Genomic DNA, 21,615 nt, shown 5'->3' with positions numbered 1-21,615 from the left:
GATACTAATGTTACAAAAATGAAATATATTCCTTACCTTTACAAGGCTGACCTTAAAATTTCATAATAAAATATTGGATAATTACTATAAGGGTATAGGAAAGAGAAGTAAATTTTGAGTAAGGATTAGGAAAAGTTAAACTATCAGAAGAGACCCCAAACTACATGTACAATTTCATGTGCATGTGCAAAGAAATGAGAGTATTTTGAGGGTAGGGATAAACCTTCCAAGCTAAAGAAATGACACAAACATAAACTCACAAATATAAGGGTATTTAAAAACTTGAAAATAGCCCAGTGGTGTTAAAGCATACAATGCATGGGGTGAAGAGACATAAATTATAACATTAGAAAGCCAAATTGAGACCAAATAACAAAAATAGTCTTAAAAGAATTATTAAGGAATTTATGTTGATTAACTGTAAATGAGAATTTCTTGAGACTTGTTGGAACAAGAGTAACAGAGATACCTTTTATATGGATTTAGAAAACAGTACCCAGGCAGAAGTAGTAATGATATATATACAGGAGTCAGAACATCAGAGACTGAAGACAGAAATAATAGTTAGAAGGTTGTTGCAGTTGTTCATACAGGTGATATTAAAAACTTGAATTAGGGATATCTGGGTGGCTCAGTTGGTTAAGATCAGACTTTGGCTCAGGTCATGATCTCACAGTCCGTGGGTTTGAGCCCCGTGTCGGGCTCTGCGCTGACAGCTCAGAGCCTGCTTTGGATCCTCCATCTGTCTCTGCTCCTCCCGCTGTCACATTCTCTCTCTCCTTCTCTCAAAAATAAACATTTAAAAAAACCTTGAATTAAACAGTGGGAGTAGAAATGGAAGGGAAGATACAGACTTTAAGACCACTGAAGAGGAAGAATCAGACTTCTGGAATGGTGGAGGAAGAACATCACAAATTGTCTCCCCATAAAAGTAATGATAAAGGGGCACTTGTGCGCTCAGTTGGTTAAGCTTCTGACTCTTGATTTTGGGCCAGGTCATGATCTCATGGTCATGAGATCCAGCCCTGCACTGGATCTTAAGATTCTCTCTCTCCCTGTACCCCTCTCTCCTGCTCCCTCTTTCTCTCTCTCTCTCTCTCTTAAAAACAAACAAACAAAGGGCCATATTTCATTCTTCCTCATTGCCAAGTAATATTCCATTGTATATATAAACTACATCTTCTTTATCCATTCATCAGTTGATGGACATTTAGGCTCTTTCCATAATTTGGCTATTGTTGAAAGTGCTGCTATAAACACTGGGGTACATGTGCATATAAAATTTTAAATTTACCTCTAAGTAAATAGTAACCAATTTTTTCACCCTGTTTTTTACACACAGCTAAAGGCCCCACAGTCTGGGAGATGCCCTATCCCATTCCATAGTTGGAGCAGAATCCAGGTTTACCATCCCTTTCTCTTCACCAGCGATGCTTTCTTGTTTTCCAGAAACTTGACAGAAGTCCTCCTAAATTCAAACCACTTGGAATTCTTCAGGGAGTTCCTCAAAGAACGGAAGGCTGATAGCCCCTTGAAATTCCTGATGGCCATACATAAGATCAGTATTGAGACAAATGAAAAAATTTACAAGTCTCTCTTTGAAAATATAATCAAGACTTTCTTCCATGGCAAAGTCCCTGCTGGTATGCATCATGTTCTCCTGATGTTGTTTCCTTTTCCCTTTAGTATTTTAGGAGAAGAGTTTGACAGAAAACCTGTCTCATGTGAGTCCCCTGAAAGAGCAGAACAGAGCAGTGGCCGCACGAGCAGTATTGAGATAAACATTAAGAGGGACAGTAAAAACAGAGAGCAACAATAATAAAACTAAAGTATAATACTAGTATGGGAAGCCAAATGCAAGACACTTGTACTTATATGTGAAATATATCCTTTCATTTAACTGTGTTCAACACTGAAAATAGGATCTTATTTAATCTCTATAAGGTAGGAATGAATAGATCCATTTTACTAATGAGGAATATGAAATTCAGAGAACTTGAATTCAAACTCAAGTCATCTGACCCTTAAATCAACTAGACAGAAATTAAATACAAAAACAAGAGTTAGCTATTTGTAAAGTTGGAGTTCCCATGAACTATGGGTTGTAGAGAGAGTTGTACTGGGAAAGAGAAAACTGTCTCCCTGAAAATCTTTATTTCATTAATTTTATTTTCTTGTCTATGGAGGGAGGGCAATCTGACCTATGTAAATTCATCTTGACCAGAAACAAAAGTTGCAAGTAAAGTATTGGCCTATATAATTTTAGAGGAGAAAAAGAGAGGTGAGCATAATTCTATCCTCAAAGTAAACAAATCTATAGCAAAGCAACGAAGATAAAGCCTTTTATTTTGGCACAAATGAACTGGTGTGTGTGTGTGTGTGTGTGTGTGTGTGTGTGTGTGTGTGTGTATTTGCTTGTGGCAATCTAGATCAGGTTATAAATTTTATGCAAGTAAAAAGAGAGGTACAACTGGCAAATCTTTACTTGTAAGAAATATTTATTTGTTCAGTCTCAGGAAGAAGACAAAGAGGAGTATGTAGATCTTGTCCTTGATAAGTTCTCAAGTCTTATTCATGAACAAAATAGTCTCTGAACACCTGGAGAATTATATTGCCCTCGTGATACTTATTTGTAATCTTGGATTCCTCATTTACCCCAGCAGTTTAACATTAATCCTTTACTGTTCTGCTCTCTTCCTAAACCAAAAACTTTAAACTAGCTGCAGAGATGAGTCCTTTAAATATTTCTTTCCCCTTAAACACTCATCTTAGAAACTTGAATGGAAGTAAACCAGGACTGTATTTGCTCTGCAACGCTCCTCTGAGATTTTCAAACAAATTGGAGTGAAGAGTTCAGAGTCTAACCAGATTGAGAATAAGGGACAGACTCTAAGATGAAAAACACACAAACTACCTCAGAAATGGTAGAAGAGAAGATGAGGACTTTTTCTCTCTTGCATTTTTTAGAAGTAATACTGCAGTGTGATGCCCCTATTATACAAGAAATCTCTCACATGCGTCATGTCAGCACAACTACATTATTAACGCTACAGGGATATGTCATGAAATCTCTAGAAGAAAAGTGGTGAGTATTGATCAGTGAACGCCGTGGTTCTTTCTGGACCTGCACAGGGGCTTCTGAAAGCCATAGTACTCAAAGAGTCTCAAATTCCAGAAGTTCACTGCCAGGGCTTCCTTGCAAGAGAAAAGGCAAATTTATCTTGAATCCTCTACTTACCTACCTGCTATGCACATGCATTGTGCACACACGTCCAAACACACACACTTCAGTTCATTTACTTGAACAAAGAACAATACAGTATTGATTAGGAAGGATAGGCTGACATTAGCAAAGGATTGAAATTGGAAGAAGAATATTTGTAAATGTCTCACTATTCCCCAATTCCCATTTTCTCGACTTCCTCCAAAAGCTGAGATAGGTTTGCCTTGACTGTTACCTTTTATGTACCAGGTGTTTGCCTTCTTTGATGTCCTTGGTCTCCTTTTGGCAGGTTTAAAGATTACCAAGAGCTGTTCCCACCTTACCCTCAGGAAGGGCAGCATATTGAAGTTCAAACTTCTAGGAAGCCCTCAAAGACAACAACTTACCTACAGGAATCTCAGGTCAGTGAGGAAGACAGTGAAGACAAGACACTGGGAACAAAAAAGCACTGCTTAGGCATTGTCAACCATGCAAAACAGTTTCATTGTTAGCTTATTTATTCACCAAAACAACTACTCTTTTGGATAGGTTTCTTAATTCACATTTACAAAGATGAATTCTGAGGCCCAGAGAAATTGTTACAGTGGGAATTTAAGAAAATCCCTGCCTTCACTCTCTGTGACCAAAACCAACTGAGTGATAGACATAAGGTTTAGATACATGGAGATCAAAATGTCAGTGTTTTTTTTTTAATTTTTAAAGTTTATTTATTTATTTTGAGAGAGAGAGAGAAAGAAGTAGAAGGAAGAGGAGGAGGAGGAGGAAGAGGCAGAGAGAAAGGGAAAGAATCCCAAGCAAGCTCCATGCTGGAGCTCAAACTCATGAACTGTGAGATCATGACCCGAGCAGAAACCAAGAGTCAGAGGCTTAACTGATTTGAGCCACCCAGGCGCCCCCAAAATGTCAGTGTTTTTACTGCTGAAAGCTAGTTTGAAGGACATGGATTGGCCGTGAAGCCAAATGGGTTCAATAATCCTCTGCACCCAAATTAAACTTAGTTACAAGTCCAATCACTGGCAAAATGGAGCAACTCAGGCCTGCATTTACTTGAGTGAACCCCTTATGAGTGACAAAGGGCAAGCCTAAACACAGGTATCCTGCAAACAAGAGACTCCCAGAGACAGAATGCAGGAGGCTGACAGTAGAACATGTCCATTTTCTCCTTCCAAACCTATCAATTATTTAACCCATTCTTTCTCCATGGGAGGAGAGCAAAGGGAATTTTTTTCCAGCTTACACAAAAGCACTTTAATTGACAGTATATAATTTTCCAAAATACAGTTTTGTAAGGAAATGGCAATAATACAGTTTTTACAAAGAAGTTTCTCAGTAAATCCCAGAGTACTTCAGACCTCCTCCACTAACACGCATGCTCCCCAAGACAGGAATGTTATTCAGGAAAGTCTGTTCATATGATTTGAGAAAATATTTATGCTTCCTTTAAATAATCACTTGCTCAATGTGTTGTAGAGTTGATTAGTATCAGAAAAATTTGAGCCCAGCTCCATCTGACTCCAAAAATCGTGCTAAGATTTCTGAAAATAATGCCTAAGCCCATTGATCCTATACTCCAGATACGAAAACTTCTGCTCCTTCCTTTCTCCTCTTTATTTTCTCCATGTATGAGTCAACTCCATGTCAGGATACCATGAATGATCATGTAGGACATTAAAAAGAATATTGCACCCAGAACCAGGAGACTTCGTTTTAATTTCAGGTCTTACAGTTGCTCTTAGATAAGAAAAGATGAAAAGAAACCAACATGGATTTAGTGCCTATTTTGTGCCAAGCACTGCATTAGACTTTACATGTATAATCACTAACCCTCACCACAACCCTGAAGGCTGTTGTTTCTATTTTACACATGGAAACATTAAGACACAGATTGAATTGACCCAAATTACACAATTAGGAAGAAGCTAGACTCCAGATGGAAAATTTCTGATCCCAAATCCAGCCACTACATGGCTCTCTAAAGCCATGCTTACACTGAGGATTCCACTTTGTAGAATGAGACAACTGAACTAGTTGATCAATAAGATCATTTCTGGCTCTAAATATCAATTTGTCAAGGGGTAAATGAATTACAGAATGGTCACTGGGTATTATGAAACAGATGAGGAATTTATAAAATGCATTTGTGTGTGTGTGTGTGTGTGTGTGTCTGTGTGTGGTGTGCGTGTAATTATATTTTTCTCTTTTTAATGATTAGAAATGTTTTTATTCATTTCCTTATTTCTTCAACACTTCAAATCTGCCCAACCCACTATTCTCTTCTTGTGAGTTTTACTTCTCTCTGACCTCTGTTTTCTTCCTGTTCTTAGCTTTCACACTGTCTCTCCTAATCATGGCATCTTAAATCTTACCATTGAAAAATGGTGGTAGAAGGGGCATTGCCAATGGCCCCATGCTTAGGTAAAGCCAGAACCTTCTACCCACTATCCACTTAATTTAGGGAAGGCTAACAGTTCTCTGACTTGAGTTTCCTCATCTTAAAATTGGAGCTAAAGATGATTTCTTATAAAGGAGGTGTTGTGAGGATTAAATGTAATGAATGTCAAATTTCTGTCATAGTAAACTTTCAGTGAACAGAAGCTATACTGATGAATGTGGCATACCCCTCTCTCTTTTCCCAGAAGAGAGGCTGGCTGAAAATGATTAGCTTTATTAAGAGCTTTTGCAAGTACCGCAGATTTATGTCTGATCCCAGTAAACGCCACGAATTTGAAGAATATCTTCACCTGGAAGTACAAAATAGCAAGGAAAGTAAGTCACTTCTCTATTTACTGCCTTTCCTGTTGACATTCCAGACACAGGGGTTAGCCCAGATAAGAAACTGCAGGGCGGTTGCTGTGTGTCATACCTGTGTTAGTGTGGGGTATAGCAAGAACTCCAGGTCCTGGGTGCAAAGCCAAGCTCACCCCTGCTTAGAGAGGATGTGAGTCCAGTGGCTTCTGCTTACAGAGCCAGCAATGGTGGAGAATGACTAGTCTAAAGCATAGCAAGATCTTACATTTTATAAAACTGTCTGTAGTATAGATTTATTCAACTACTACATTTATTATTTCATTCATTCATTTATTCATTCATCACTTTTTGAGAATCTACTATGTAGCAGGAACTTTGCCAGGTGCTGGAGATACAGTAGGAAACATGCAGCATATGTCCTCATTGCATTTACAGTCTTGAATGTAAGACAGAAAATAAGAGCCACAGATGTCGGAGCAAGATTTCCTGGGTTTGAATCTGCCATTTTCTAACTGAAGGACCTTGTGAAAGTGGTTTGTGCCTCTGTTTTTTTTTTCATCTGTAGAATGGTAATAATAATGGTGCTTTTCTCATAAGATTATTGTGGACATTAAGTGAGTTAATACATATAAAATATCTTTACCCATTGCTATAAAAGAGTTAACCAGTGTATTGCTATTATTATGTAGTGAATGATCCCAAAGATAATTTCAAGGAGACCCTAGTTACTCAAAGGGTAGGATCAGGGAAGACTTCTCCTAGAAAATCACATAAATTTGTCTTCAGGAATGATCAAGTTAGAGAGACAAAATAGGAGGGGAGAAATTTCTAGGTCTGCATAGGATCCTAAAATAAGAAAGAGGATGGCACATTGCAGGAACTGCAATCAGGCCAGATGGATGGGAGATTAATAAGATGCCAAAAGTGTCTGAGATAATATTGGAGGAACTAATGACAAATTTCATCTGTTTTGATGATTTGAGTTGTTCCAATTGTCACTATAACAAATAATACTGTAAAACATACATACTTTGCAATTGTGTTATTTCTATGAAATAAACTCCTTAAAATGAGAGAAATGGGAAAATGGTTAAAAATAGTTAAATTTCAGTCCTTTAATAACATCACACTAAATAAATTCTCACCAACAGTATAAATGAGTGCCACATTGTCACTAACATGGGGTATTATGCATTTTTTAAAAAACTGCCAATCCAGTAAATGAAAAATAATGTGCCATTCTTATGTATATTTCTTTAGTAATCGAGCACTTTTATTTATTGGTCATTTGTATTCTTTTTTGAATTGTTTATATCCTTTGTCTATTTTTCTACTGGAATTTTTAAATATTATTTTATTTTCTAATTTGCAAAAGTTTTTGTATGTATGTTTTACGAACTGCTTCACATTTAGGATTTTAGAGTAGTTCCAGCTCTTTTGTTTCTTCTTTTAAATAAAATTAGTTCAAACCTGTATGCCCCAGAATGATAGGAAGTCCCATGTCACCCCCCCCCCCTTTAATTTCCCATATCCCTAGTATTGTATGAGAGAGCCCAAGAAGAGTGCTTCTGTAGCTCAGTGGGAGATCTACCGGCCAGTAGTCTCCTTCCTATCATTATCATTTAGCCTTTTCTGGGACTGTTATATGCTTCAATCAATGACCTATTTATCATTACAAAAAACACTTTCTTGGGAGAGAAGGGGCCAACATGGCAGAGAAGTAGGGGGATCAGAACTTCCCTAGTCTCTCAAACAAAGAAGTGTTGAAGCCAAATGATTTTGAACCCCAGGAGCCCAGGAAGAAAGGAGACAGTCGTGCTTCCAGGGACCCACCGGGACAACCTGATGGGCCATAGGAGCATGATTGGAACTGGGAGAGATAAAAGGAATGGAGGGGAGGGATCCCCTCCTTCAGAGAGACAAAGGGAACAGAAAGAGAGACTGGTGACGCATAGGACTATATCTGGCCACAGAAAAACCTTGAACTAGGAGGAAGAAAGATCCAATTTCTAACTGTGGGGCTTTCTCCAGACTGGGACCGGCTGCCCAGATCACGCACCTGGGCAGGAGGGGAGCCAGTCCGCGGCTTGGTGGCTAGGTCAGGGGTGCAGTTCGCAGTAGGAGAAAGCAATTCCTTTCCTAGAGTGTTGTGGGACAGGACAACGCCTGCCTGTGCCTGCCAGCAGGGGGCCACATATCTGAGGGTGCAGAGCAGAGCTTCCCCAGTACCAGGACTCCGCACCTCCCCTGTACCAGGATGCACTGAGCGAGAATTTGAATCCCAGTCAAGCGCCAGGCATGGGAATCACAGGAGAGGACCCAAATAGATAAGATCATGAATGAAAATGGGATTATTACAACCAATCCCTCAGAAACACTTATCAGAAGCAATTATTAGGGAATACTATGAAAAATTATATGCCAATAAACTGGACAACCTGGAAGAAATGGACATATTCCTAAACACCCACACACTACCAAAACTCAAACGGGGAGAAATAGAAAATTTGAACAGACCCATAACTAGCGAAGAAATTGAACCAGTTATCAAAAGTCTCCCAACAAATAAGAGTCCTGGATCAGATGGCTTCCCTGGGGAATTCTACCAGACATTTAAAGCAGAGTTAATATCTATCCTTCTCAAGCTGCTCCAAAAAATAGAAATGGAAGAAAAGTTCCAAATCATTCTATGAAGCCAGTATTCCTTTGATTCACAAACCAGACAGAGACCCCATAAAAAAGGAGAACTACAGGCCAATATCCCTGATGAACATAGATCCAAAATTCTCAACAAGATACTAGCAAATCGAATTCAACAATTATTCACCATGATCTAATAGGATTCATTCCTGGACTACAGGGCTGGTTCAATATTCGCAAATCAATCAATGTGATACATCACATTAATAAAAGAAAGGATAAGAACAACATGATCCTGTCAATAGATGCATAAAAAGCATTTGACAAAATACAGCATCCTTTCTTAATAAAAACACTCAAGAAAGTCTGGATAGAAGGAACATACTTAAACATCATAAAAACCATATATGAAAAGCCCACAGCTAATATCATCCTCAATGGGGAAAAACTGAGAGCTTTCTCCCTGAGATCAGGAACATGACAGGGATGTCCACTCTCACCACTGTTGTTTAACATAGTGTTGGAAGTTCTAGCATCAGCAACTGACAACAAAATGAAATAAAGGGCATAAAAATTGGCAAAGAAGAAGTAAAACTTTCACTTTTCACAGATGACATGATACTCCATTTGGAAAACCCAAAAGACTGCACCAAAAGACTGCTAGAACTAATATATGAATTCAGCAAAGTCATACGGTACAAAATCAATCTACAGAAACTGGTTACATTTTTATACACCAATAATGAAGCAACAGAAAGAGAAATAAAGAAACTTATTCCATTTACAATTGCACCAAGAAACATAAAATACCTAGGAATAATCCTAACCAAAGATGTAAAATATCTGTCAGCTGAAAACTATAGAAAGCGTATGAAGGAAATTGAAGAAGACACAAAGAAATGGAAAAACATTCCATGCTCATGAACTGGAAGAATAAATATGATTAAAATGTCAATACTACCCAAAGCAATCTACACATTCAGTACAATCCCCATCAAAATTGCACTAGCTATCTTCTCAAAGCTAGAACAAACAATCCTAAAATTTGTATGGAACCACAAAAGATCCTGACTAGCCAAAGTAATACTGAATAAGAAAACCAAAGTGGGATGCATCACAGTCCCAGACTTTAGCCTCTACTACAAAGCTGTAATCATCAAGACAGTATGGTATTGGCACAAAGCAGACACGTAGACCAATGGAATAGAACAGATAACCCAGAAATGGACCCACAATGTATGGCCAACTAATCTTTGATAAAGCAGGAAAGAATATCCAATGGAAAAAAGACAGTCTCTTTAGCAAATGGTGCTGGGAGAACTGGACAGCAACATGCAGAAGAATGAAACTAGACCACTTTCTTACACCATACACAAAAGTAAACTCAAAATGGATAAAGGACCTGAATGTGAGACAGGAAACCATCAAAACCCTAGAGGAGAAAGCAGGCAACAACCTCTTTGACCTCAGCTGCAGCAATTTCTTACTTGACACATCTCCAAAGGCAAGGGAATTAAAAGCAAAAATGAACTACTTGGACCTAATCAAGATAAAAAGCTTCTTCACTACAAAGAAAACAATGAACAAAATTAAAAGGCAACCAACAGAATGGGCAAAGATATGTGCAAATGACATATCAGATAAAGGGCTAGTATCCAAAATCTATAAATAACTTATCAAACTCAACACATGAAAAATAAATGATCCAGTGAAGAAACGGGCAGAAGACATGAATAGACACTTTTCCAAAGAAGACATCCAGATGGCCAACAGATACATGAAATGATGCTCAATGTCACTCATCATCAGGGAAATACAGATCAAAGCCACACTGAAATACCATCTCACACTGGTCAGAGTGGCTAAAGCAAACAAATCAGGAAACTGTAGATCCTGGCGAGGATGTGGAGAAATGGGAACGCTCTTGCACTGTTGGTGGGAATGCAAATTGGTGCAGCCACTCTGGAAAACAGTGTGGAGGTTCCTCAAAAAATTAAAAATAGAACCACCCTTTGACTCAGCAATAGCACTGCTAGGAATTTACTCAAGGAATACAGGATTACTGATGCATAGGGGCACATATACCCCAATGTTTATAGCAGCTCTTTCAATAATAGCCAAATTATGAAAAGAGCCTAAGTGTCCATCAATTGATGAATGGATAAAGAAGATGTGGCTTATATATAAAATGGAATACTACTTAGAAATGAGAAAGAATGAAGTCCTTTCATTTGCAGCAATGTGGATGGAACTGGTGAAATAAGTCAGTCAGAGAAAGACAGATATATGTTTTCACTCATATATGAATCTTGAGAAACTTCAGAAGTCCATGAGGGAAGGGAAGGGGGAAAAGTTACAAACAGAGAGGGAGGGAGGCAAACCGTAAGAGACTCTTAAATACAGAGAACAAACTGAGAGTTGATGGGGGGTGGAGGAGAGGGGAAAGTGGGTGATGGGCATTGAGGAGGGCACTTGTTGGAATGAGCACTGGGTGCTCATTTGACAATAAGTTATATTTTTAAAAAAACACTTTCTTTACCCTTGGTAATACTCTTTTCTCCGAAATCTACTTTGATATTAAAATAGGCACTCTAGCTTTCTTTTTATTAGTGTTTGCAATATTGTATTTTCCCATTGTTTTATTTATAACCTAGTTATTCCCTACATTTAAAGTGCTCTTCTAGGGGGCCTGGGGGGCTCAGTTGGCTAAACATCCAACTTTGGCTCAGGTCACGATCTCACGGCTCATGAGTTCAAACCCGGCATCTGGCTCTGTGCTGGTAGTGTGGACCCTGGAGCCCACTTCGAGTTCTGTATCTCCCTCTCTCTGCCCCTCCCCTTCTCTGTCTCTCTCTGTCTCTCTCTGTTTCTCTCTCTCTCAAAAATAAATAAACATCAAAAACATTAAAAAAATAAATTGCTCTTCTGGTAGCCAGTATAGAGTTGGGTCTTGCTTTGAAAAAAAATTATCCAACGTGACAATCTTAATCCAATTGAAAGTCAACTGTCAAATATTCAGGGCATTTTGTGAGCCATCAATAGCTTGAAATCAACTATGATAGAAGTATTTATTATAGAAATCAGCAAATGTTACAAATCAGATCTCCCCTTCCCTACCAGAGTTGGTTTATAAGTATATCACTGCTCCCAGATTTCTTGAGTGAATTTAGCACCCTCCCTTCCTAAAATCTCTGACCATCACACCAACTTTCCTGTTCTGACTTTTTTCCCCCTTCAAACAAAACTCTAAGAGATACAGATTGTAAGATAGGAAGGAGTAGCTTTTTGTTTTAGTTGGTACTATAACCCTAGGACCTAGCACAGTGTCTGGAACATAATAGGTGTTAGCTATTTATTGAATGTTGTAGTACCCTCCCATCTTATATGTAACACCGCTCCAAAAGGAATCCCACTTATGCCATAGGAAGCACCACACCCACATGAATGATTTTTGAACAGATATCCACAATATTGGATTTTACAGGAAAAATAGTAAATCCTAGAGCTGGATTAGACAATTTTCTTAACCCCAGCCAGTCAATTAACTAGGGTCTACATGCCAAATACAGCCCCAAATCCCTATGAATGGACTTCTTTAGATATATCCTAGTCAAGAAACTTTCTAAAATAAGTCTTTTTTTTTTTTTGAGACACAATCCAAACCTTCTAGAATCTTCTATGTTTATCTTTACTCATTCCTGTCTGTTTTCTACTCTGGTGCCCTTATCTCTGTTTCTTTAATAAATTTCTTTACTCTTGATGTTTGGCTTTTTTGTTGTGCTGCTTCCCCAGTTTACTTCTAAATTACTTCCCTGATAAACCTTGAATAAGCATCATCAGAATCACAGACTCCATTTTGAAGGTCACATCTGTATATTCACTTTCTGCAGAAATGTTAGGGATTAGCATAACTACAGTGCAATCATATTTCTACAAAACAAGCACCAGGAAAACACAGTTGTTTTGTGCTTTCAGTACACAGTGATTTGCGTGTGTGTGTGTGTGTGTGTGTGTGTGTGTGCGTGCGTGTGTATGTTGTCATGCCATCTGAGCGGATGGCTTTTTCAGCAGTACTTCAAGTCAAAGTAAAAAGTTGAGCCCAAGGGTAGGTAGGAAATCACTCTTTCAATAGGCTCAAAGATGGGTCCGGTTTCCTTTCTTCATTTTAGTTATGTCCAAGTTGGAGGCTTCAAGTTTATGAGTGACTTGATCAAATTAGATTTTAATTCTTTCCTCCTTCTCTCTCAGATTTCTCCACATCACCAAATGTATCAGGACGACCAACTGCAAATGTCGCAAACGTCCGGAGTACAGACCTTGAGAATGAAGATATAATCCTTATGAAGCGTCGTATATTTGGCCACAAGATTATCGTTGTCAACTTTGTGATCAATGATTTATATTTTTTTTCTGAAATGGAGAAGTAAGTTTCCCATCTCTCCCTGTCATGGCTTTCCAAACTTAGTACCATCCAGCAAAGACTGGAGTGGTCTATAAATGGTACCGTGATTTCAAACCTGCTAAGCAGGAATCTCCAACTGAAAATCTCACTGAATTCTGTCACTGTGTCAATTTCTGACATTCTTCCCTTTGGGTACTAGAAGCTCCTCAGTATTGAAAGAGTACTTACTTATACCAAGGAAGTGAAGCACTTTTTTTCTATTATTTGTTAATATGATAGAAGTTCTCTTATGTAGCACCACAGGGCCAATAGTTCTTTAGTTAGAGCAAAGAATTATAATAAAACTTGTGTGTCTGTATGTGTGTGCATGAAATTAATATATGTATAATATATTAATTATATATAATATATATTAAATATATATATTATTCCTTGCTTTATTCATCCATCTTATGAAAAAAGCAAGTAGTAGGAACAAACTGGAGGTCATTCCATTACATCTTTTGGTGAGTTATGTAAATCAAAACATCTTTCTACTCTAGGTCAGATTATTCTTACCTGTTGTTCAGTGCCATTTCTACTTAGAAATATTCTTTTTTTAATTTATTTTTTTAAATTTACATCCAGTTAGTTAGCATATAGTGCAACAATGATTTCAGGAGTAGGTTCCTTAGTGCCCCTTATCCATTTAGCCCATCTTCCCTCCCACAACCCCTCCAGCAAACCTCTGTTTATTCTCCATATTTAAGAGATCCTTGTGTTTTTGTCCTCCTCCTTGTTTTTATATTATTTTTGCTTCTCTTTCCTTATGTTCATCTGTTTTGTATCTTAAAGCCATCATATGAGTGAAGTCATATGATATTTGTCTTTCTCTGACTAATTTCACTTAGCATAATACCCTCTAGTTCCATCCACGTAGTTGCAAATGGCAAGATTTCATTCTTTTTGATTGCTGAGTAATACTCCATTGTATACAAATACCACATCTCCTTTATCCATTCATACATCAATGGGCATTTGGGCTCTTTCCATACTTTGGCTATTGTGGCCAGTGCTGCTATAAACATTGGGGTGCATGTGTCCCTTCAAAACAGCACACCTGTATCCCTTGGATAAATACCTAGTAGTGCAATTGCTGGGTCGTAGGGTAGTTCTATTTTTAATTTTTTTGAGGAACCTCCATACTGTTTTCCAGAGTGGCTCCACCAGCTTGCATTCCAACCAACAATGCAAAAGAGATCCTATTTCTCCACATTCTCAACAACATCTGTTGTTGCCTCAGTGTTAATGTCAGCCATTCTGACAGGTGTGAGGTGGTATCTCATTGTGGTTTTGATTTGTATTTCCTTGATGATGAGTGATGTTGAGCATGTTTTCATGTGTCGGTTGGCCATCTGGATGTCTTCTTTGGAGAAGTGTCTATTCATGTCTTTTGCCCATTTCTTCACTGGATTTTTGCTTTTTGGATGTTGAGAAGTCTGAGAAGTTTGAGAAGTTCTTTATAGATTTTGGATACTAGTCCTTTATCTGATATGTTGTTTGCACATATCTTCTCCCATTCTGTCAGTTGCCTTTTAGTTTTGCTGATTGATTCCTTCACTGTACAGAAGCTTTTTATTTTGATGAGGTCCCAATAGTTCATTTTTGCTTTTGTTTCCCCTGCCTCTGGAGACGTGTTGAGTAAGAAGTTGTTGCAGCCAAGGTCAAAGAGGTTTTTGCCTGCTTTCTCCTTGAGGATTTTGATAGCTTACTGTCTTACTTTTAGGTCTTTCATCTATTTTGAGTTTATTTTTGTGTCTGGTGTAAGAAAGTATCCAGGTTCATTCTTCTGCATGTCGCTGTCCAATTTTCCCAGCACCACTTGCTGAACAGATTGTTTTTATTCCATTGAATATTCTTTCCTGCTTTGTCAAAGAATAGTTGGCCATATGTTTGTGGGTCCATTTCTGGGCTCTCTATTCTGTTCCATTGATCTGAGTGTCTGTTTTTGTTCCAGTATCATACTGTCTTCATGATTACAGCTTTGTAACACAGCTTGAAGTCTGGGATTGTAATGCCTCCACCTTTGGTTTTCTTTTTCAGGATTGCTTTGGTTATTCAGGATTTTTTCTGGCTCATTACAAATTTTAGGACTGTTCTAGGTTCTGTGAAGAATGCTGCTGTTATTTTGATAGGGATTGCATTGACTATGTAGATTGCTTTGGGTAGTATTGACATTTTAACAATATTTGTTCTTCCAATCCAGGAGCATGGAATAGTTTTCCATTTTTTGTGTGTCTTCTTCAATTTCTTTCATAAGATTTCTATAGTTTTCAGTGTATATATTTTTCACTTATTTATTCCTAGATATTTTATGGCTTTTGGTGTAATTGTAAATGGGATCCATTCCTTGATTTCTCTTTCTGTTGCTTCCTTATTAGTGTATCGGAATGCAACCGATATCTGTGCATTGATTTTATATCCTGAAACTTTGCTGAATTCATGGATCAGTTCTAGCAGTTTTTTGGTGGAACCTTTTGGATCTTCCATATAGAGTATCATGTCATCTGTGAAGAGTGAAAGGTTGGCCTCCTCCTGGCCAATTTGGATGCCTTTTGTTTCTTTGTGTTGTCTGATTGCTGAGGCTAAGACTTCCAATAGTATATTGAATAACAGTGGAGAGATTGGACATCCCCATCTTGTTCCTGACCTTGGGGGAAAGCTCTCATTTTTTCCCCATTGAGGATGATATTAGTGTTGGGTCTTTCATACATGGCTTTTATGATCTTGAGGTATGATTCTTCTAGCCCTACTTTCTTAAGGTTTTTTATCAAGAAAGGATGCTGTCTTTTGTCAAATGCTTTCTCTATATCTATTCAGAGGATCATGTGGTTCTTGTCCTTTCTTTTATTAATGTGATGTATCTTATTGATTGTTTTGCAAATATTGAACCAGCCCTGCACCCCAGGTATAAATCCCACTTGGTCATGGTGAATAATTTTTTTAAGGAATTGTTGGATCTGGTTGGCTAATATCTTGTTGGTGATTTTTGCATCCATGTTCATCGGGGAAATTGGTCTATAGTTCTCCTTTTTAGTGGGGTCTTTGCCTGATTTTGGAATCAAGGCAATGCTGGCTTCATAGAAAGAGTTTGGAAGTTTTCTTTCCATTTGTATTTTTTGGAACAGCTTCAAGAGAATAGGTGTTAACTCTTTTTTAAATGTTGGTAGAATTCCCCCGGAAAGCCATCTGGCCCTGGACTCTTGCTTTTTGGGAAATGTTTGGTTACTAATTCGATTTCTTTACTGGTTATGGGTCCGTTCATATTTTCTATTTCTTCCTGTTTCAGTTTTGGTAGTTTATATGTTTCTAGGAATTTGTCCATTTTTTCTAGACTGCCCATTTTATTGGCATATAATTGCTCATAATATTCTCTTATTGTTTTTATTTCTGCTGTGTTGGTTGTGATCTCTCCTCTTTCATTCTTGATTTTACTTATTTGGGTCCTTTCCTTTTTCTTTTTGTCTAGGGATTTACCAATGTTGTTAATTCTTTCAAAGAACCAGCTTCTGTTTCATTGATCTGTTCTACTGCTTTTTTGTTTGTTTTGTTGTTTGGTTGTTTTGTTGGTTTTTTTGGGGGAGGGGTTCGATAGCATTGGTTTCTGCTCTAATCTTTATTATTTCCTGTATTCTTCTGGTTTGGGGTTTTATTTGCTGTTCTTTTTCCAGCTCTTTAAGGTGTAAGGTTAGATTGTGTATGAGACCTTTCTTCCTTCTTTAGGAAAGCCTGGATTGCTGTATACTTCCATCTTATTACTACCTTTGCTGCATCCCAGAGGCTTTGGGCTGTGGTGTTATCATTTTCATTGGCTTCCATGTACTTTTTAATTTCCTCTAATTTCTCGGTTAGCCCATTCATTCTTTTGTAAGATGGTCTTTACTCCCCAAGTATTTGTTACATTTACAATTTTTTTCTTGTGGTTGATTTTGAGTTTCATAGCATTGTGGTCTGAAAATATGCATGGTATGATCTCAATCTTTTTGTACTTGTTGAGGGCTGATTTGTGTCCCAGTATGTGATCTATTCTGGAGAACATTCCATGTGCACTGGAGAAGAATGTGTATTCCACTGCTTTAGGATGAAATGTTCTTAATATATCTGTTAAGTCCATCGGGTCCAGTGTGCCATTCAAAGCCGTTGTTTCCTTATTGATACTTTGTTTAGGTGATCTGCCCATTGTTGTAAGTGGGGTGTTGAAGTCCCCTAGTATTATAGTATTATTATCAATGAGTTTCTTTATGTTTGTGATTAATTGATTTATATATTTGAGTGCTCTCACATTTGACCACAAATGTTTACAATTGTTGGGTCTTCTTGGTGGATAGACCCCTTAATTATGATATAATGTCCTTCTTCATCTCTTGTTACAGTCTTTATTTTAAGGTCTAGATTGTATAAGTATGGATACTCTGGCTTTCTTTTGTTGACCATTAGCATGATAGATGGTTCTCCATGCCCTTCTTTCAATCTGAAGGTGTCTTTAGTTCTAAAGTGGGTCTCTTGTAAACAGCATATAGATGGATCTTGTTTTCTTATCCATTCTGTTACCCTATGTCTTTTGATTGGAGCACTTAGTCCACTGACGTTTAGAGTTTTTTGCCATATGTTGCCTGTAGAGCTGGAGTTTCTGGTGGTGTTCTCTGGTCCTTTCTAGTCTTTGTTGCTTTTGTTTTGTTTTGCTTTGTTTTATTTTTTCATCTTTTCTCCCTTCAGAGAGTCCCCCTTAAAGTTTCTTGCAGGGCTGGTTTAGTGGTCACAAACTCCTTTAGTTTTTGTTTGGGAAAATTTTAATCTCTCCTATTTTGAATGACAGCCTTGATGGATAAAGAATTCTTGGTTACATATTTTGCATATTCAAAATTGAATATATCCTGCCACTCCTCTCTGACCTGCCGGGTTTCTGTGGATAGGTCTGCTGCAAACCTGATCTGTCTTTCCTTGTAGGTTAAGGACTTTTTTCCCCTTACTGCTGTATGATTCTCTCCTTGCCTGAATATTTTGTGAATTTGACTATGATATGCCTTGTTGATGGTCGGTTTTTATTGAATCTTATGGGAATCCTTCGTGCTTATTGGATTTTGATGTCTGTGTCTATTCCCTGTTAGGAAAGTTTTCCACTATGATTTGCTCACATAACACTTCTACCCCTTTTTTTGTCTCTTCATCTTCTGGACCCCTATGATTCTGATGTTGTTCCTTTTTAATGAGTCACTGATTTCTCTAAATCTTAAATTGTGCTCTTTTGCCTGAGTCTCTCTTTTTTTCTGCTTCATTATTCTCCATAAGTTTGTCCTCTATATCACTGATTTGCTGCTCTGCCTCATCATTCTTGCTGCCATGGCAGCCATTCAAGATTGCAGCTCAGTTATATAATTTTTTTATTTCATCCTGACTAGCTTTTACTTCTTTTATCTCTGCAGAGAGGAATTTTAATCTATTTTAGACCCCAGCTAGTATTCTTTTTATCGTGATTCTAAATCCTGGTTCAGACATATTATTTGTATCTGTATTGACTAAGTCCCTAGCTGTTGTTTCTTCCCGCTCTTTCTTTTGGGGTGAATTCCTTTGTTTCATCATTTGAAGGAAGAAAAGGAATTAATAAGGTAAAAAAAATTAAAATTAAAAAATTAAAAACAACACACACACACACAAATCAATTAAATGATGCTAGACTCTAGGTGTGTTTTGGTCTGTTTATTGAAAGGAGCTTGATAGATTAGAGAAAATGGCAGTAAAGGGGGAAAAAAACAAGAAAAAAAGGAAAACATTTGAAAATTTGAGAAAATGAATACAATGAAATAGAATAAAATGAAATGATGGAAATAAAATAATTTGAAAAATTTACAAAAAAGTAAGAAATATAGGAGAAAAATAAAAATAAAATTTTAATAAAAATTGAAAATAAAAGGATTTTTTCTCTTTCTGTATTCAAGAAAAAAAAGAAACAAATAAAAAAAGAAAATTCAATAGATGGACCAGTTAACAGACTGAAATACAATGAAATACGTTTTCCCCTAGAATTCAAACTATGAAACATTTTATAGTCCACAAACTAAGCAGGTGGAGAGATTTGTGGTGTGCCTGAAGAGCGAGGTTGGGTGGGGCTTAGTGTAATGGCTCCATTCTCCACTAGATGGCACAGCTTAGTTTAGTGGGTGGATTGTTGTGGTGCTTGTAGGTGTGACTGCGCATGTGAAGGAGGGGGTGTCACCCAGCTACCCAGTCTCTAGTATCAGCACTCTGTGCTCCCCCTGCCAGCAATTGCACACCAGTCCTTTGTCTCTGGCTTCCATCCACTCTGCACTTTTACACTGTCTGTGACCAAGCTGTTAGGTTGCCAGGTGGCACCTCCCTCATGAGTTTTATCTCAGATGCAGCTGTGTTTCCCAACCCCTCACTTCTGAGGCACTTCAACTTTGATCCGCTCAGATCCTCTGGGGGAGGGTCTCACCAAGCAATGGCCAGGTGCCAGCCATACCCAGGAATATTCGTGGGACTGTGCTGCTGCCAATGTCCAGAGACTGTGCCTGGGTGCCAGCCTGCCCCAGGAAAAGTTCACATGATCGTGTAGCAGCAGTTTTTCAGGGATTATGGAAAATCACAATACACATCTGGCACCAGGCTTCACCAGTAACAACTTTGTTCTCTGGGGTCTGCTGGGACTGGGTGACGGCACAGCCATTACCAAATGTTTTTCTAGCAGTGGAGCCATTTCTCCTATGTGGCCTGAGGACCTCCCAGACTCTACTCTGTTCCCGGGGATTCACCCTTCCCACCAGAGCACCATCAGGTATTGAGCTGCAGAGTTTCAGACTCTGTGCTCCCCCTGTTTACAGAGTCTTGATGAAATTTAAATCCTTTCCTTTCTCCTTTTTTAGTTCAGTCCCCATGGCTGTTTCCACTTTTCCACTTTCCCTCCAGCTGCTTTTTTTGGGGGGGGGCATGTTTTTCCCGTACTCTCCCCCCATCTCCATCCTGTCTCCACAAGCAAAAACAGCTCCCTGCCCTCTGTGGCTTCTCTCTCCCCCAGTTCACCTCTCTGCACCAAGTACCTGCTGAGCTCTGTGGTTCAGGTTGTGTATATTTTTGTGTTAATCCTCAAATCAGTTTTCTAGGTGTACAGGAAGGTTTAGTGTTGATCTGGCTCTATTTAATGGACATGAGACACACAAAAAAAACTTCCAGGCTTTTCCACCATCTTGGCTCCTCCCCCTCTACTTAGAAATATTCTTAACCAAGTGTGTTTTCATATGTACAGCTGCCCAATTTGTGAGCCCAGAGCCTGAACTGGCAAAAAAGTCATACTGGAGTAGAGAAGTTAGTCAGTGGTTATCAACCCTGGTGCACATCAGGATTGCTTGAAGCTTATGATTACTGCCAATGCCAAGGTCCCTGAGATTTGGATTTTACTGGTCCAGTGTGGATCTTGGGAACTTGTATTTTCACAAGCTACTCATGTGATTCTGATGTGCAGCATAGTTTAGAACATGGGTCTAGTATCTCCAAAAGACAGTTGACTTAAAATTTCTCTTGAACATTTGCAGAGACAAGCAAGTGACTGTAAGAGGAATAAGAGCCTCCACTTTATTCCTTGTCCTCAAGGGTGGGGACATCTTTGTTACTCAGAAAAAGCATGTTGTTGGAATACTGATTTGAAATTTGGAACACATTTTCCCCATAGAAATGATGTACTACATACATGGTGATTAGATACCTTATGTACTAAAGTAGAATGGCTTGATTGTCTTACAAGTCTATATTTGAGATGTGGTGTGCTTTTTTTTTTTTTGAGAACTGTGTTATAAGTTCTAAACTAATTTAAAAATAAAGACAGAGATGCATAAGTGGTATTTAAGTTGACATAAGTTGGAAGTCCCCTGTACACACATACAGGTCACTTAGTCTTCTATATTACTTCACTCATTGTGTATCATTATTATTGTTTTTGCTTGCCTCTGGTTGATTAGCTTTTTAAAAATGTTTAATTCCAGTATCGTTAATATACAGTATTATATTAGTTTCAGGTGTAGAATATATTGATTAAACAATTATATACATTATTCAGTGTTCATCATGAGAAGTATACTCTTAATCTCCATCACCTATTTCACCCATCTGCCCACCAGCCTCTCCTCTGGTGACCATCAGTTTATTCTCTATAGTTAAGAGTGCATTTCTTGTTTTTTCCTTTTTTTAATTTGTTTATTTTGTTTCTTAAATTCCACATATGAGTGAAATCATATTGTATTTGTCTTTCTCTGACCAATTTATTTCACTTAGCATTATACCCTCTAGCTCCATCCATGTTGTTGCAAATGGCAAAATTTCATTCTTTTTTATGGCTGACTAATATCCCATTGTGTATATATAGCATAACTTCTTTATCCATTCAGTGGACACATGGGCTGCTTCCATAATCTGGCTACTATAAATAATGCTGCAGTAAACCTAGGGGTGCATACATCTCTGTGAATTAGTGTTTTCATATTCTTTGGGTAATACCCAGTAGTGGGATTATTGGATCATATGGTAATTCTATTTTTAATTTTGTGAAGAAGCT

General features: G+C 38.0%; 1 protein-coding gene and 1 long non-coding RNA gene across 2 annotated transcripts in view; one reads left to right on the top strand and one right to left on the bottom strand.

Moving 5' to 3' along the window:
- RGSL1 (regulator of G protein signaling like 1) overlaps nucleotides 1–21,615 on the top strand; it is a 123,987-nt gene that overhangs the window by 94,769 nt on the left and 7,603 nt on the right. Inside the window, exons 11-15 of the mRNA XM_032591848.1 lie at nucleotides 1,450–1,643; nucleotides 2,968–3,085; nucleotides 3,513–3,624; nucleotides 5,860–5,989; nucleotides 12,860–13,034. Coding sequence (XP_032447739.1) covers nucleotides 1,450–1,643; nucleotides 2,968–3,085; nucleotides 3,513–3,624; nucleotides 5,860–5,989; nucleotides 12,860–13,034 — 729 coding nt within the window. The remainder of the gene's footprint in view (nucleotides 1–1,449; nucleotides 1,644–2,967; nucleotides 3,086–3,512; nucleotides 3,625–5,859; nucleotides 5,990–12,859; nucleotides 13,035–21,615) is intronic.
- On the bottom strand, nucleotides 1,409–21,598 carry LOC116737858. The gene is made up of 3 exons (XR_004343138.1): nucleotides 21,482–21,598; nucleotides 9,618–9,624; nucleotides 1,409–1,419 (listed from the first exon to the last, which is right to left on the bottom strand). It is a non-coding gene; the product is annotated as an uncharacterized LOC116737858 (long non-coding RNA).

Source organism: Lynx canadensis, chromosome F1, assembly GCF_007474595.2.
Source record: "Lynx canadensis isolate LIC74 chromosome F1, mLynCan4.pri.v2, whole genome shotgun sequence".
Classification (NCBI taxonomy): domain Eukaryota; kingdom Metazoa; phylum Chordata; class Mammalia; order Carnivora; family Felidae; genus Lynx; species Lynx canadensis.
The sequence above is the reverse complement of the archived record's forward strand: the minus strand, read 5'-3'. Positions and strand labels throughout refer to the sequence as shown.